Source organism: Sphaeramia orbicularis, chromosome 5 (assembly GCF_902148855.1).
Source record: "Sphaeramia orbicularis chromosome 5, fSphaOr1.1, whole genome shotgun sequence".
Lineage (NCBI taxonomy): Eukaryota > Metazoa > Chordata > Actinopteri > Kurtiformes > Apogonidae > Sphaeramia > Sphaeramia orbicularis.
In genome coordinates, this window is record NC_043961.1 from 25,015,707 (window position 1) to 25,032,119 (window position 16,413).

Genomic DNA, 16,413 nt, shown 5'->3' on the forward strand with positions numbered 1-16,413 from the left:
ATATTTATCCCCTTATAGGCCAGAAGAATTCCAGTTAGTCACAGATATTACTATTAAGCAGACCCATCCTCATTGAGTTATTATGGGCAAGGAAATTTGGCCAGCTTCCCTCAAAAACATGAGGAAATCTGAATTTGGTCGCACGTGAGAGAAAAAGAGGTCAGACGAAGGTATTACTGTTTCTTTTACGTCTCGTCTAAAACATTTGCTTGTAAAGATGCAGGACTTAAAAAATGATTGAGAGCGTGAGACTGAAAGCACAAGAAGATATGAGGAATAGTGTACCATATTTCAAAAGTGTCACCTACATATTTTTGTGCTTTAAGGTCAAAGACAAATTAGTATGGCTTTCTGTCTCTGAAAGGAAAACACGTGAGGAATGTTTCGGAGTGCAGTTTTTGCAGAATAGGAAACCACAGATAGTCTTAGAGAGAGGTTTACATTTCATACTTCCAGCTGCAGCTTCACCAGACAGACACACCTGATTAAAAGAAAATCTTTTGCTCTTTCTTCTCGTAATAAAAATATGCACAGACCCTCATGTAATTTCTGGAATTTATATGAACACAAAGGCAGAGGTCGAGGCCGACTGTGAGCGGCTTGTCTAAACTACCTCACTCACATTCATTTTGCTGGCCTCAGCTGACAGAAATAAACACCAGCCTGTCAATCTTCTGCTTCATGTAAAGTCTCAGTGATGAGCCTCGCTTCTTACAACAGGTCTTAGGTTTCGTGTTTTCTGACTTCCAGATGTAAAATGCAGTCTAGAAGGTGTAACCCTACATTCCTCTGGCCTAAAGTGGAGTGTAGCTGAGCTCTTCACATGCCTGCTGCTTGGCTCGGACTTCTGCAGGGAAGCCCCTCTGCTGTCTTTCCCTTTGATACGAGTCAAAGACTGGGCAGTCTGCCGGAAGACAATTGCTGAAGAAAGGAAATGAGAAAGCCTGGAGCACACAGTGGAAGTCTGGGAGGGATAGGAGAGAGGAAAAAGACTGACTTAGCCTTCTAAAAGCTGCCAGTGATTAAAATAGAAAGAAAGGGGCCACAATCGAGGGGCTGGATTTCTGTAGCCATCTGATGCTCGGCCAGAGGAGTGCATACGTGTGTGTTTACAGTGTATGCATGGGAAGGCAGGTGGGATGCCTGAATACATAAATGTGGTTCAAGCTGTCTGGGTCTGAGCGCACGCTGGCAGATTTGTTAGAACTGTTTGAGAGATGTTGTTTGTGTAGGTGTGATAGGGCGTGTGTGATAAAGCTGATTCGAACTGTATATGTGAGTGCATGTGTGTGTGTGTGTGTGTGTGTGTGTGTGTGTGTGAGACTCAGAGAGAGAAAGAGAGGGAAGAAACTCTGAAAAGCCTAGGGGGATTTCCTCTGAAAGGGAAAGCTTTTCTCCTCCCCCTCCCTTCTCCTTCCTCACTCCCTGCTTCTCTCTCTCTCTCTCTCTCTCTCTCACCCCCAACTTGCTCTAAACACACCAAGTAGCCAGACAAGCGAGAGAGAAGTGAAAGAGGAGCTACAGAATCAACAGGCAGCCTCACAATTTGCTGCTTTTACTCAGACTTGTGGAAAGTCTGCGAAGAATGGAAGTGACTTCAGTTACCTTTCAATCCAGACAACTCACTGTCATGTGGGTGGACTTTAACCGATGGCACAAACTCTTGCTGAGTTGTTGATGCACAAAACATGGCAAGTCTGTTGTACAACAACCAAGGGAGGCTGTCCGGAGAGGATTATCAGGACCAAAATGAAAACAACTGTCTGTTTGATAACTGAAACACTCCTTCAAAGATGGTAAAGTACCACATGATTTGTACTGCTGTTTGTCATTCTAGTCTGTTTTTACTCTCTGGTTTCAGAGTTAAAGTGCTCCACTAACCCAGTAACAACTAAGAGCCTCAGGTCTGGACAAGTGCCTTTGCTTTCCTCCCTGTGGCTTTGCCGATCATGTGTGACTGAAGTTGTGAAATCCTGATATGTTTTAAGCTATTTCTACACAAACCAAACTAAAACTAATGCATTTCTTCTGGTCTCAGCTGGATTTTTTTTCCCAGTTGCACGATACAGGGCACCTTCTGTGGTCATGCAATCTTATCTGTCATTATGAAACGTTATCTTTCTGTTATACAAAGGCAGCACAAAGCTAGCATTACAACAGTGTCTACATCTTTTTTTGTTATCCGCAGCACAGTTGGTGGGAGTGTTACACATCCACAGCCCACAGCATCTCAAACCTCTAAAGTGTGCGCACACTAACAAAGAGAGAGTGACTGAGAGAGACACATTGTCTGTTGTTTAGCTTCTTTAAGTCCTTTGATTAGGATTTAATTGATGCAGATGGCACACATACTTCAGTGAGTGAAGAGTGTTTTGGTGTATAAATTCTTTGGCTGTTTTGCATGCATGCCAAATAGGCTTCTGTAGTTCCATGTTCTGCTTTTGAAGAAGTTGAAACCAGGAGGCTTTTATTAATGGAGAGGTCTCGGCCACAACAGACCCTAATTAATGACAGTGACTGAGCTACAGGATGGGAACATTTCAGATTTCACAATGAGTTTGTGGGAGGATGTGGCTCCCTTGAACTTCTATTAAGTGGCTTTTACTCTGACAAACAAAGAATCTCTTGAAATGAGAGTAAAGATCACAGTTATACATATTTAGATTTTGCTCCCAAGGAAGTTGAACGTTTCTGAAATATCAACACTGAATTCCATTAATATATAAACAGCTGACTGTTGTTGAATTTACTCCTATATATGGAAAGCAGTCAGGCCTATACGGTATCATCTGTCCGTGCATGTTGGATAAATTATAGCTTTAAAGAGAACAGGAAGGAAGGATGTTTAAAGAAGTCCACACTTGGTGGCTCGTCATGGCCAACAGTAAGCTTTGTCCTGCCTCAACATTTACTGCTGCACTTGTTTGACCAGGTTTTACAGCCTTGGCTGTTTGTTTTAGTTATTGCATGACTGATGGTGTTCCCTGTGACCACCCTCCAACTAACAGTCATGGGCATTCTACGTCTAAATTATTAGATTACAGCCTCGTGCATGACCATGATTTTCTATTTTGGGCAAACTCTGAACAATAACACAAAACTCAGAGGCCTTTACTCGCCGTCTGGCGTGTATTTAATTTGCTTTTAGTTACTGTGTGACAAGGACAACATGCAGTCCTTCATTCACTGCAAGGTCAAGCTCTTTCTTCTCGAGGCATGTGCTTTCCTTTCTGTGTACAGTCAACACACAGATCTGGTGCAGTGCAGACAGTCCTGGTAGTGTTGTAGGTGTCTGTTGCAATATTCAAAGTTCATTTAAAACTAATGCAAATCATCAACGCCTTATTAGAGCAGCTTCCAGGGTTTGGATATGCCCTTGTTTTGTCAGAACATGTTTAAGTTGAGCTCAACATGTCTCTGATTTAGCAGCAAATAGTGTGCAATCATAATGTAAACAAATATAGATGCAACATGTAAAGGCTATGCATGCTAAATGATACTTTTAATAAAATGAATGTAATAAAATAATCTTTAATAGGTGCAGACATAACCTCATGATAGTTCAGTCAGATTAGCGTGTTACTGATTTATAGTGATCAGTCACAGTGCACCCATGCAGGGATAAACTTTAATCCTGCAACACTGTGGACATGCTCTGTGAAAGAATTCAGTTCTAGACTGGCTGACCTGGCTACGCTGGGTCACAGCTGCACTTCCTCTCTCTAAGCAGCTATGTATCGGTCTTAAGTAGCTCCCTCCTCAGCCCGTGACAAGTCATCACATCCACAATACAATCATCTGTGCTCACTTAGGCAGACAAATGCTTCTTGCCCACTGCTCCACTTGCTGTCATTTCTCCGGATTCCTACCAGGGCAGACGGGGAAAAAATGCTTTACAACAAACTGACAAGATTTATGGCGAAAATATGCATAATTGCAGACATCTGACTTGTGGGACTGTACGAGTTGAATTATTTCTCCTTTTTGCTCCAGTCAGCAAGTCAAGGTTCTGAAAGTTGCCATGGATCTGTGAACCGTATTTTCAGTGTGTTTATTATCTCTGTATCACAAAAGTGGGTCAAACTCAACAGAGGCTCTGCAGTGTATTTTCAAAACAGAGCTTTTGCCAAGTTTTCAGGGAAAACGTATGAGCAGCTATAGGCTCGACGTGAGTTACTTTTCTGGGTGCATTGTCTCACAGTTTCGGCAGGATTGTCATTTCCTTCCCGGGCTGTGTTGTAACTTCTAGTGATTTTTGGAATGTGCCAGTATAGCATCACAGTACAGTAGTAAAATGTAAAGAATAAAGAGTATTTCAGCATTTGTGCCACAACTATTTGTCATTATAAGAATACGCTTCAGCTTGAAAGCAGCTTAAAAATATCACAACTCTATGTGACGGATGGAAGCTCACCTCCTTTGCAGCATTATTTTGTGTCCTGCTTTTTCCCAAATATAGCATTCCTGTTCTGTTTAGTGTCTGTAGTTGTTTGGAAATATTTGCATGGTTCAAGAATGAAGAGTAGCAGATGTCAGTGTTCAGTGCATTCACTTATAAACAACACTCTTATAGTTGTGCTCATAAGTTTACATATCCTGACAGAATATGCATAGGACGGTCATGGATGTTCCAACATGACAATGACCCAAAACATAAGGCCAAGTTGACCTGTCATTGGCTACAGCAGAAAAAAATGAAGGTGAAGGAGTGGCCATCTCAATTTCCTGACCTCAATATCATTGAGCCACTTTGGGGAGGTCTCAAACATGCAGTTCATGCCAGAAAACCCAAAATCTTAAAGGAAATGAAGGTGTTTTGCCAAGAAGAATGGGCAGATTTACCATCTGAGAAAATAAAGTGCCTCATCCACAACTACCCCAAAAGACTTCAAGCTGTCATTGATGTTAAACGGGCCAAAACAGAGGATTAAGAACTAGGGTATGGAAACTTTTGATCAGGGTCGTTTGGATAATTTCTGTTGTCAGTATGATTTAAAAATGACTTTAATAAATGGCTTTACCCAACCACTAGCCATGAGTGAAAGAAAAGTTTTTGTATTATCATTCATGTTTTCTGAAAAATGGCAAAAGAATCACAAATTCTGCTAGGGTATGTAAACTTATAAGCACAACTGTATATACAAACCAACTGAAAATCCTAGTTAAAGCTTAATTGATTTCACATTGCCATCTTTTGCTGGCATTTTAATCTGTTTATAATGCCACTGTATTATTCTATGTTGGACTATTTGTGCATCTCTGTCTCCATATACAAAGCATTTTGAGTTTTCTTCCTGATAAGTTGCCAGAATGTGAGCTTTGGGAAGCATGCTTGGATCCAGCTGACTTTGTTTTGTCATGTTTAGAGGGAGTGGTACATCATGAAACTCTTATGATAGAGACATTTCAGAGACACTGTTCATGTGTAAAAATTGTGTATGTAAATTAAAACTAAACCAAAAATTGTAAGATCCAAGAAAAACTCAGACACTGTTTTAAAACATTTTTTAAATGTTACATTACGTGATGTTATTGCCACAAAGGCTTGGTTATTTCAGTGTTATTGATTAAAAAAAGAAATGACAGCATGAATAGATTTATATGGGATTCAAACGGTCTGCCTAAAGATCATTAAAAGACAAATATACACAGGACAGCATGATGAATGATGACAGCGGTGTTCTTTTGAGTTTTGCGTCCTGTGGTAGAATATTAACAGCTAAATGTTCATCGTTCATTATTTACAGCTTCTGGCTCAACTAACAGGTCACTTGTGAAACTAAATCTCAGCTCACCCACAAAGAAACCAGTTTTATATTCTTGGATCCCATATACACAATGAAAAAAAGCCAAGGCAGAAATCTGACTCACTATTTATGCGGCCTCTTAACTTTACAAATATAGTTTCAGTTTTCTTCATCTCCAGAATAAATGAGTGACTAGGAACTCATCCAGATTGAAGAGCTATTTACTCCTGGCACCAGTTACTCCAAAAAATGTTGTAGGGGTTTTGTCTCATAGGGGTCTTTTTATCGGTTAAAGGGATTTAAGATGGCTTAACTGAATGGAGTGCCCTTCTGTTAAAAGTGGATCACACACAAAGACAGCACTGTCTCAACACCAAACTACAGATACTACACTCAAGTGTCTGAGAGCTACTCCTGACATGTTTTTATGATTACAGTGTGACTAAGACAGTGACTCAGACCATGATTGTGATCTTATGATTCACTAAGATTGAACATATTGCTTCTTTTAGGTTTCGTCTGAGTTCAATAACAGTCAGATCTTAACTACAGATACATATATTGTGCAACATGGTCAGAAAGAAGCTAAGACCAGCATATATACGTTCACATTCACATAACAGTTGTAGTTTGTTCTTCCTTAGTTGTATTTTTGTGGTTGTTTAGCCCGTTTGATCAAGTGTCACAACACATCAATGTTCTGTGTCCATGTTGTAAAAGGCTGTTTTTACGGCTGACTTAGTGCTGTGTCATCCGTTGCTCTTTGACATATTTACATGTCCGAACACGTAGACTTGAGATGCTGTGAAGAATTTACCGGCAGGTCTTAACTCTCAGTTTGTCACTTTGACACACGTTTTAGTTTTAGCCCTGGGGTGAAGTGACAGTTCATTCCCACCTGGATTCCAGAAGAATGTGATGACCAGTCAAAAACGAGACAGTGACAAATCCCTTTAGTGCATCACAATGAGAGTTGTCTATTTAGTTGAAGCTAATCTTTAAAATCACATTTGAGTCATTTGCAGTGTTTGGACCCTGATGACGCTCCTCTGCCAGAAACATGTTGCTGATTGCACACTTTGACAGATTGTTTATACTTTGGCTCAAACCTGGGTCTGGACTTTCTTTAGTGAAAGCCTAAGGCAGTATGGCCGAACCTGTAATTACCTGCTTAATACTCTGTAAAAACTCCCAGTGGGCCTAAAGGATGGACAACACAAAGACAGAGTCATCTGCTTTAACAAATGCTCTTTGTCCACATTTTTTCAAGTCAGGGCAAACAATGATCTTTGTTGGAGCTTAGAGCTCTTTTCGAGTTAAATCACACTACACTAGACCACAGTGGGCAGAGAGGGAATCCCCTTGTCCTGAATGTGGAGAGGAGGCGGCTGTGGAATTTGGTCACCAGCTGGACATCGATCAACCCCTACTGTGTCTGCAGGCCAAGATAAAGGGTCAGGATTTAAGCTTGATTGAATGCATTGGAGTAAAATACTATAGTGAACTCGGCTTAAACAAAACATAAACAGAGCTGGTCGCCATACACTGATATTGGCTAGTAAAACACTGTGTTTATACTGATAACAATACAGGGAATTGATTGTGTCTGATTGTCCACTTGGGACTCAACAAACTGCCGTCAGCCAGGAGATGGTGTAGGAGGAACTGTTAGAGAAATACTAGAAGAATAGCTGCAGAGCAGGCGAAACAGCAGAGACAGGATAAAGTGCCAGCGTTCACTGCCAAGCACTCTTTAAAAGGGTTCTCAGCTCAATGACCAAGAGTTTGTTGGCATATGGGCATGTTCGTAAAACAAAAATATGCTTTCCACAGGCCCATATGAACAGAGAAAATCTATTAACATTCATTTAGTAAAATGGTAACTGCACCAATATTGGATTGATATTACAATATAAATCTGACATGAACCAGTGATAAAAAAATTTACCTACAGTATGGAACAGTTCCATCAGGACACAGTAGCTTTCTGTGAGTTTTTACACAAGTCAGACAGAAGCGATGGTATCTGTAGCTTATAGCAACATTTACTGTTAAACACGGTTTGTCCTTGACTTCAATCAAAGATAAAGAGTCCACAAAACCCATGTTTATTTCTATACAAATAAAAGTATGCACTTGCATATCTTGTTCAGGAATGCTGCACTGTATTCATCCACACTGTGTCTAAATGAAAACCCTTATTGAGAGAGCTCTTATCTCTCACTGTTTATCTTGAGGGAGACACAAACATCTTGGAAAAGTAAGGTCTATTGTATTCTGATAATCTAATGTGTATGCAAGATATTCAGAGAAATTGCACAAGCACATAGCTTGAACATTTTTGTAGCAGTTTTTCCGATGATGAAGACTGGTTTTCAGGTGATTGTTATGACTAAAATCACTATCTGATCAACAACAATTTAGAACAAAATTTTGCTTTGTCTTAGGGAAAGTCTTGCTAAACTCTTTGCAGTTCAGGCCTGTTTGGCATGCTGTCTGGCAGTTTGTCAGTTGTAATGAGATACAGAGAAACTCACAACACCGACAGACGCCCTCCCTACCCTCAGTTCATTTGGCTGGCTCGCCTGTCTGTTCAGGGTCCAGCTGAGCTATGCTTAGTAAATCTCAAGAGGGTCTCACTCATATGAATATCACTTGCCAAACCACCCACAGAGAGCAGTCCCACTCAGGGGGCAGTCTCAGGCTTTTAACCTTCTTTGTTTTGAGAAGACTTTTATCCAGGCATACGCTTTTGTGATCTGATTTCAGAGTTATCAAAAGACAGTTTTCAATAGCAATTCAAAAGGAGGCAGTTTTTACAATCCTTCTGAGCTGATCATTTAGTAAATGTCATGGTTTAATTGTTGTTTCAGTTTATTTTTAATTTACAGAAGCAACAGAAAAGAGCAGTGAGCTGAATAAAACCGTGAGAAAGTTTTCTAGAATCATTAATGAAATCTTCAGCTCTACATCAGTAATACCACATGTGCTACACTGAATTATTTCAAAGAACACTTACAGTCTGGGAATGTATGACCTCAGGTTTACTGTTAGCTTAGAGAAATACAGTAGAACTTGAAGGTGAATGGCTGCAGTCAGTCTATAACAGCTGTGATGCATTACCATTCAAGAACCAGCCTCAGAGGCATTTTGTTCTCTGTTTCTTAATCTATTATGACAGATGTGCACAATCACAAAAAGGAGGCATTCTTTCCCACTGAGGACATGAAAAGTCTGCAAGAGATACATAATTTTTGCATAAGTGGTTAAATATTGATACTGATTTATATCCAACATCCTGCATGAACCCAAACAACTGACTGTGAGTGGGAGAAGTTCCTTTAGATGAAATTTAACGACCTCAGTTCTCTGTGATTCACGGCCTTCCAAATGGACTCACACAAGCACCAGTACAGTCCCAGTGCTGACCAGTGTGAGGTCTTTGAAGCTGCTGCACTTGTGTTTACCCTGGGCCGGGCTCTGCTTTTAGTTAGGCCATCAAGCTAAATGAGGAGGGGGCTAAAAACAGCCTCCTTTGTGAAGCTGGTAGATTAACACAGCAGGGTACTGTGAACTGATTGTATGAATAGAAAGCCTGCTCCTAAGACCTGTCCAGATACAGAAATGAGTGGTAAGTCCTGACTTTCAACTGTCCAATTAACATGAATATTCAGGTGGAAAGCACAGAATGGATGGTAATTTTAAAAAAAAAGGATTGTACATTTCTTTTTTATAATTTTATTTTTTTATTTGGAAAGATACTTTACAACAGACAACTAAGCACATTTGTATACCATGCCTGAAAAATCGACAATGGTAAAGCATGAAATTTAACATACACACATTCCATACAAGTTCTCAAAACAAAGACAAAAGGTCTTAAAGTAAGTCTTCCCCTTTTTTTTGCTTTGTTGTATTTTCTTAAACATACTTAGAACAGGGGTGTCAAATTCATTTTAGTTCAGGGGCTAGGTTCAGCTAAATTTGATCTGAAGTGGGCCAAACCAGTAAAATAATAACGTAATATATAAACAATGTCAACTCCAAACTTTTCTCTATGTTTTAGAGCGAAAAAAATTAATTTACATAATGAAAAGGTTTACATCTATAAACTATCCTTTCAAAAGATGTGGATACCATGAACAAACTGAAAAAATAAGTGCAATTTTAACAATATTCTGCCTCAGTTTATCATTTGCACATGTACATTATAACGTACAGATCACAGTGGATCTACAGATACACACAACATTTAGTAACGGGCAGAATATAGTTAAAACTGTACTTCTCTTAAGACATTTCAGGTTGTTCATATTTTTTTGCAAAATTATTCTTTGTTTTAGTGTAAATACATGAAAATTTTTACATTTACAAAGAGAAACATTTGGAGTTGTCATCATTTATATGTTATTATGATAGTATTTTACCGGTCCTGCCCACTTGAGATTGAATTGGTTGGAATATGGAACCTGAACTAAAAGGATTGTTCATTTCTTTGTGTAATTTTTGCATTTCACAGATTCATCCAGAGGGCCGGACTGGACCCTTTGGCGGGCCGGATTTGGTCGCATGTTTGACACCTGTGCCTTAGAACATAAAGATGTCACATTTTTCCCTTATTTTCATTATTCTTATTCCAAAAACCACACAAGTTTCAGCTCCAGTACAATCAACCAGTTCAGTTACAACTTGTCACTTCCAGTTAAGTTAAATCTGGCCTCAATGGGGTGATATATGCAGTTCATTTTGACCACATTTCCATAAATTTATCCTGTTTTACTTTTATTGAAAATGACTGTTTCTCCATTGCTGTAATGGTGCTAGTACAAACACAGAATCCAAATGCAGAACTCAAACACCAAAAATATAGTTCAAAAGGTTTATTGAACACACAGGTGAAAAATAATGATCAGTGACAGAATCTTGAGGATAATAGTTGGTGATATCCTCCTCTGATTCGTCCTCCGGATCGAGGGCGAAAGCCCGTCTCCCCGAGCGGCGTTAGGGGTGTTTTTCCCGACTAGGGAAAAGCAAAGGGAGGTCAGGGACGGAAACAGGTCATACACAGGTAGGCAACAGGACATAAGGACAAGGCAAAAACTCACGTACTGGTAGTCAGGGCGAGAAGGTCAAAACCAGGTATCAGAAGAGGCAGACAAAAACCAGACAGGGAGCAGGCAGAAGACGAGAAACCCAAAAACAGGTCAAAAAACAGGCAGGCAAACGAACAAACGAGGTCAAAACGCTGGTAAGAACTACAGGAGTTACAAACTGGCGTCTGACAGGGGGAAGAGACAGGGTTTAAATACACAAAAGGGAGGGAAGACAACGAGACACAGGTGGAGCAAATCAGGGCGGAGACAGGTAATCAGGTAAGAGGTCAGAACAATCAGGGAACAGGAAGTAAAGACGACAGACAAGACACATGAGGGGAAACTTAACAAAATAAAACAGGAAGTGACAAACAAAACATAAAAGACAGACAAAACCAGACTAACGTCTGGCTGCAGGCATGACAGTACCCCCCCTCCTAGGGACGGCACCAGACGGACCAGGGACATCAGGGTGACTGCGATGGAACTGTTGGATCAGGTCCGGGTCCAGAATGCGGGACGCTGGCACCCAGGAACGCTCCTCAGGTCCATAACCCTCCCAATCCACGAGGTATTGGAATCCCCTCCCTCGGCGACGAGCTGCCATCAATCGCCGGACCGTGTAAGCTGGATCTCCGTCAATCATCCGTGGTGGAGGAGGAGGTTGGGTGGGCGGGACCAGATGACTGTCCTTCACAGGTTTGGTTTGACTGACGTGGAAAGTGGGATGGATCCTCATAGACCTTGGTAATTTCAGGCGAACAGAAACAGGGTTAATCATTTTTGAGATAGGGAATGGACCAACAAACCTGGGTGCCAACTTGCGACTTTCAATCCGCAGAGGGAGATGTTTAGCAGACAGCCAAACCCTCTGGTCAGGATGGTAAACGGGGGCGGGGCTCCTATGGGCATCCGCTGTGGTCTTGTAACGGCCCGAAGCCTTCAATAGGGCTTGTCTAGCTCGAGACCAAATCCTCTTGCATCGATGAATGAGAGCCAAGGCCGAAGGAACACCCACCTCCTTTTCCAATGAAGGAAACAAGGGCGGCTGATAACCATACACCACATGGAATGGTGAAAGCCCAGAAGAAGCACTGGGCAGAGAATTATGAGCGAACTCCACCCACAACAGATGACGGCTCCAGGAGGCGGGATTCTGGGAGGCCAGCACACGGAGACCCACCTCCAGGACTTGGTTCAGCCTCTCCGTTTGGCCATTGGTCTGCGGGTGAAAACCAGAAGACAGACTGACAGAAGCACCAACAAGAGAACAAAAAGCTTTCCAAAAGCTGGCAATGAACTGAGGCCCCCTATCGGAGACCACGTCTCTGGGGAAACCATGCAGACGAAAAACATGAGTCAAAAGCGCCTCCGCTGTCTCTTTAGCCGAGGGCAGTTTAGGCAGTGGGATAAAATGCACCATTTTGGAGAACCTATCCACAACGGTGAGAACCACTGTGTTACCATTAGACAGGGGCAAACCAGTTACAAAGTCCAGGGCGATGTCCGACCAGGGTCTTTTGGGAACAGGCAACGGACGCAACTCCCCCATGGGAGCCTTATTAGAGACCTTACAGGCTGCACACACAGGACAAGCGGCCACATATTCAGCAACATCCTTGTCCATGGCTGGCCACCAAAAGCGCTGTTTCACCACAAACAGGGTCCTCTTCACCCCAGGATGGCATGCCATCTTCGAAGCATGGCCCCACTGGATCACCTGAGAACGAAGGCGAGGAGGGACAAACAGACGGTCTGGCGGGACGCCATCCGGAACTTCACAATCATTAAGGGCCTCCATGACCAACTTCTCAACCCCCCACTGAAAAGCCCCTACCACACAAGAACTGGGCAGAATAGTCTCAGGCTCAGACAGGGAAATGTCAGGAGAAAAAACCCTGGATAGAGCATCCGGCTTCCCATTCTTAGAGCCAGGACGGTAGGAAAGGGTGAAGTTAAAACGGGTGAAGAACAGAGCCCACCTGGCCTGACGAGAGTTGAGGCGCTTCGCTGAGCGTAGATACTCCAAATTCTTGTGGTCCGTCCAGATAAGAAAAGGCACATCCGTCCCCTCCAACCAATGGCGCCATTCTTCCAACGCCACCTTGATAGCCAGCAGCTCACGGTTTCCAATATCATAGTTCTTTTCAGCTGGTGACAATCTCTTAGAGAGATAAGCGCAGGGGTGGAGTCTGTTATCAGTAGGCGAGCGCTGTGATATGACCACCCCAACACCCAAATCGGAGGCGTCGACTTCCACCACAAACTGCAGAGCTGGGTCAGGAACGGACAGGATGGGAGCTGTGGAGAACGCCCCCTTAAGGTGATTGAAGGCCTTCTCAGCCTCAGGACTCCACCTGAACACAGACTTGGAAGAGGTGAGAGAATGCAGGGGAGCAGCCACACTGCTGAACCCCCGAATAAACTTCCTATAGAAGTTAGCAAATCCCAGAAATCTTTGAACATCCTTCCTGGAAGCTGGAGTTGGCCAATCCCTGACCGCACTAACCTTCTCAGGGTCCATCTGGATGCTCCCTTCTGAAATGATTAAGCCCAAAAAGGACACCGAAGGCTGGTGGAATTCGCACTTCTCTGCCTTGACAAACAGTTGATTAGCGAGGAGTCTTTGAAGTACTTGTCGCACGTGCTGAATGTGGGTCTCCTCGTCTGGGGAAAAAAAAAATCAAAATGTCGTCCAAGTAAACAAACAAACACATTAAGCATGTCTCTGAGCACATCATTCACTAAGGCCTGGAAGACAGCAGGGGCGTTGGTCAGACCAAAAGGCATCACCAAATACTCGTAATGGCCACTAGGGGTGTTGAACGCCGTCTTCCACTCATCTCCTTCCCTGATACGAACTAAATGATAGGCATTACGAAGGTCTAGTTTGGAGAAGACTTTAGCACCATGCAATAGTTCAAAGGCTGAAGACATCAATGGTAAGGGATACCTGTTGCGGACTGTAATGTTGTTAAGCCCCCTATAATCTATACAAGGCCTTAGTGACTTGTCCTTCTTGTCCACGAAAAAGAACCCTGCTCCTGCAGGCGACGATGAGGGCCTAATTAACCCAGCAGCCAAGGACTCGTCAATATATTTCTTCATGGCTAAATTCTCAGGGCCAGACAGGGAATATAACCTCCCTTTAGGGGGAGAAGTACCAGGGCGCAGATCTATGGCACAGTCATAAGGGCGATGAGGTGGCAGGGCCGTAGCTTTAGATTTACTAAACACCTCTTTTAAGTCATGATAACACAGGGGAACTTTTTCTAAAGCAGGAAAATCCTTATTTTCCTCCATAGGAACACTAACAGGGGCTACAGAAATTTGTGACATCTTAGGAGGACTAACAGGTAATTTAACAAACTTGCAACGAGTTTCACAATCTTTACTCCAGGAATTAACCTCCCCTGTGCCCCAATCGATGTATGGTTCGTGGATCTGTAACCATGGGTACCCCAAAATGAGTGGTTGAGTTTCTGAGTTGTAAATGTGGAAGCTAATGCTTTCAGTGTGTCCATCAAGGAACTGCACCATCACCGGCTCAGTACAATGAGTGATCCGGCAGATCACGTGATCATCCAAAGCTCGGGCCTCCAACAGACGCTGAACCGGGGTCGAGCTGAGTCCTAGCTTAGTTACCAGGTTCTGGTCCATAAGGTTAGTGTCGGACCCGGAGTCGATCAGGACGGGGTGCTGGAGAGACAGAGAATTAGAGCACAACAGAACCATAGGAAACGGGCGAGATACAGTTGACAAACACACAGTCCTGCTCAACAGCGACCCCTCACCAGACTTGGCATCAGGTCTAAGGGTGCAGTTGCTTACTCTATGACCACAGTACAGGCAGAGCCCCTCCGTCATGCGTCGACGGCGTTCCTCTGCCGAGATGTGAGTCCGTCCCAACTGCATAGGCTCCTCCTTGTTCCCACCAGTCTCTGCTACCGGAAGACATGACATCTCTCGACCAGGTCCCCTGCTGGACGAAGAGCTGACCTCTGGTTCCATAGACTGCCAAACTGATTCCTGATCAGATATCGTCTAGGGATTTAAGCTGTTGGCGGAGCGCCATCTCACGGCCGACAGAGCGATTAAGGCCGGTCAAAAAGGCAGTGATCAGGGCCTGGTTGTTCCACCCTGATTCAACTGCTAATGAACGAAAGGCGCACACATACTGCCTGATAGTCCGCTCTCCCTGTCTAAGCCTCATAATCTGGTGACCTGCGAACTGGCTCCGAACCGGGTGGTCATATACCCGCTTAAGTTCGGATACCAGGGCCGAAAAAGACTGAACAGCAGGGGAATTTTGTTCAAAAAGTGTATTAAAGTAGCTGAGAGGGGGACCTTCCAGCAAGCTAGCCACATAAGCAATCTTAACAGAGTCTTTAGCAAAACGAACGGGTTGAGAATCAAAAATTAACTGGAGCTGGGTAAAAAAGTTACGACAGGTGTCGGGCTTACCAGAATACTTGGATGGCGCCGGGATGTTCGGCTCAGCCGAGTCTCGAACAGGCGGGTTGGCGGCCCGCCTCTCGCCTGACACAGCTGCGGCCACAGCCTGGGTACGAGTGAGCTGGGAAACTTGTGTGGCTAACTGTGTCATCCTATCCACCAGAGAGTGTAGCGTCCTCTCATGTCCACCCAGTCTGTGCCCCTGGGACTGAATAGCCTCCTGGACCTGTGTGAGTTCTGCTGGATTCATATTATGGCCAGTTTGTACTGTAATGGTGCTAGTACAAACACAGAATCCAAATGCAGAACTCAAACACCAAAAATATAGTTCAAAAGGTTTATTGAACACACACAGGTGAAAAATAATGATCAGTGACAGAATCTTGAGGATAATAGTTGGTGATATCCTCCTCTGATTCGTCCTCCGGATCGAGGGCGAAAGCCCGTCTCCCCGAGCGGTGTTAGGGGTGTTTTTCCCGACTAGGGAAAAGCAAAGGGAGGTCAAGGACGGAAACAGGTCATACACAGGTAGGCAACCAATCGGGCAACAGGACATAAGGACAAGGCAAAAACTCACGTACTGGTAGTCAGGGCGAGAAGGTCAAAACCAGGTTTTAGAAGAGGCAGACAAAAACCAGACAGGGAGCAGGCAGAAGACGAGAAACCGAGGAATCCAAAAACAGGTCAAAAAACAGGCAGGCAAACGAACAAACGAGGTCAAAACGCTGGTAAGAACTACAGGAGTTACAAACTGGCGTCTGACAGGGGGAAGAGACAGGGTTTAAATACACAAAAGGGAGGGAAGACAACGAGACACAGGTGGAGCAAATCAGGGCGGAGACAGGTAATCAGGTAAGAGGTCAGAACAATCAGGGAACAGGAAGTAAAGACGACAGACAAGACACATGAGGGGAAACTTAACAAAATAAAACAGGAAGTGACAAACAAAACATAAAAGACAGACAAAACCAGACTAACGTCTGGCTGCAGGCATGACAATTGCATAGATGTCATAGATTGCTTTTAACCAGTATTTGTGTTGTGGTGCATCTGGTTGTAGCCACTTCATTGTCGGAAGTTTTTTTTGCTTTAAAAAATAGTACTCTCATTAAATATTT

General features: G+C 43.2%; 1 protein-coding gene across 1 annotated transcript in view; it reads left to right on the forward strand.

Moving 5' to 3' along the window:
• The first annotated feature begins 1,484 nt into the window (after window positions 1–1,484).
• Window positions 1,485–16,413, forward strand: part of quob (quattro b) — a 40,762-nt gene continuing 25,833 nt past the window's right edge. Inside the window, exon 1 of the mRNA XM_030134780.1 lies at window positions 1,485–1,796. Coding sequence (XP_029990640.1) covers window positions 1,794–1,796 — 3 coding nt within the window. The 5' untranslated portion in view covers window positions 1,485–1,793. The remainder of the gene's footprint in view (window positions 1,797–16,413) is intronic.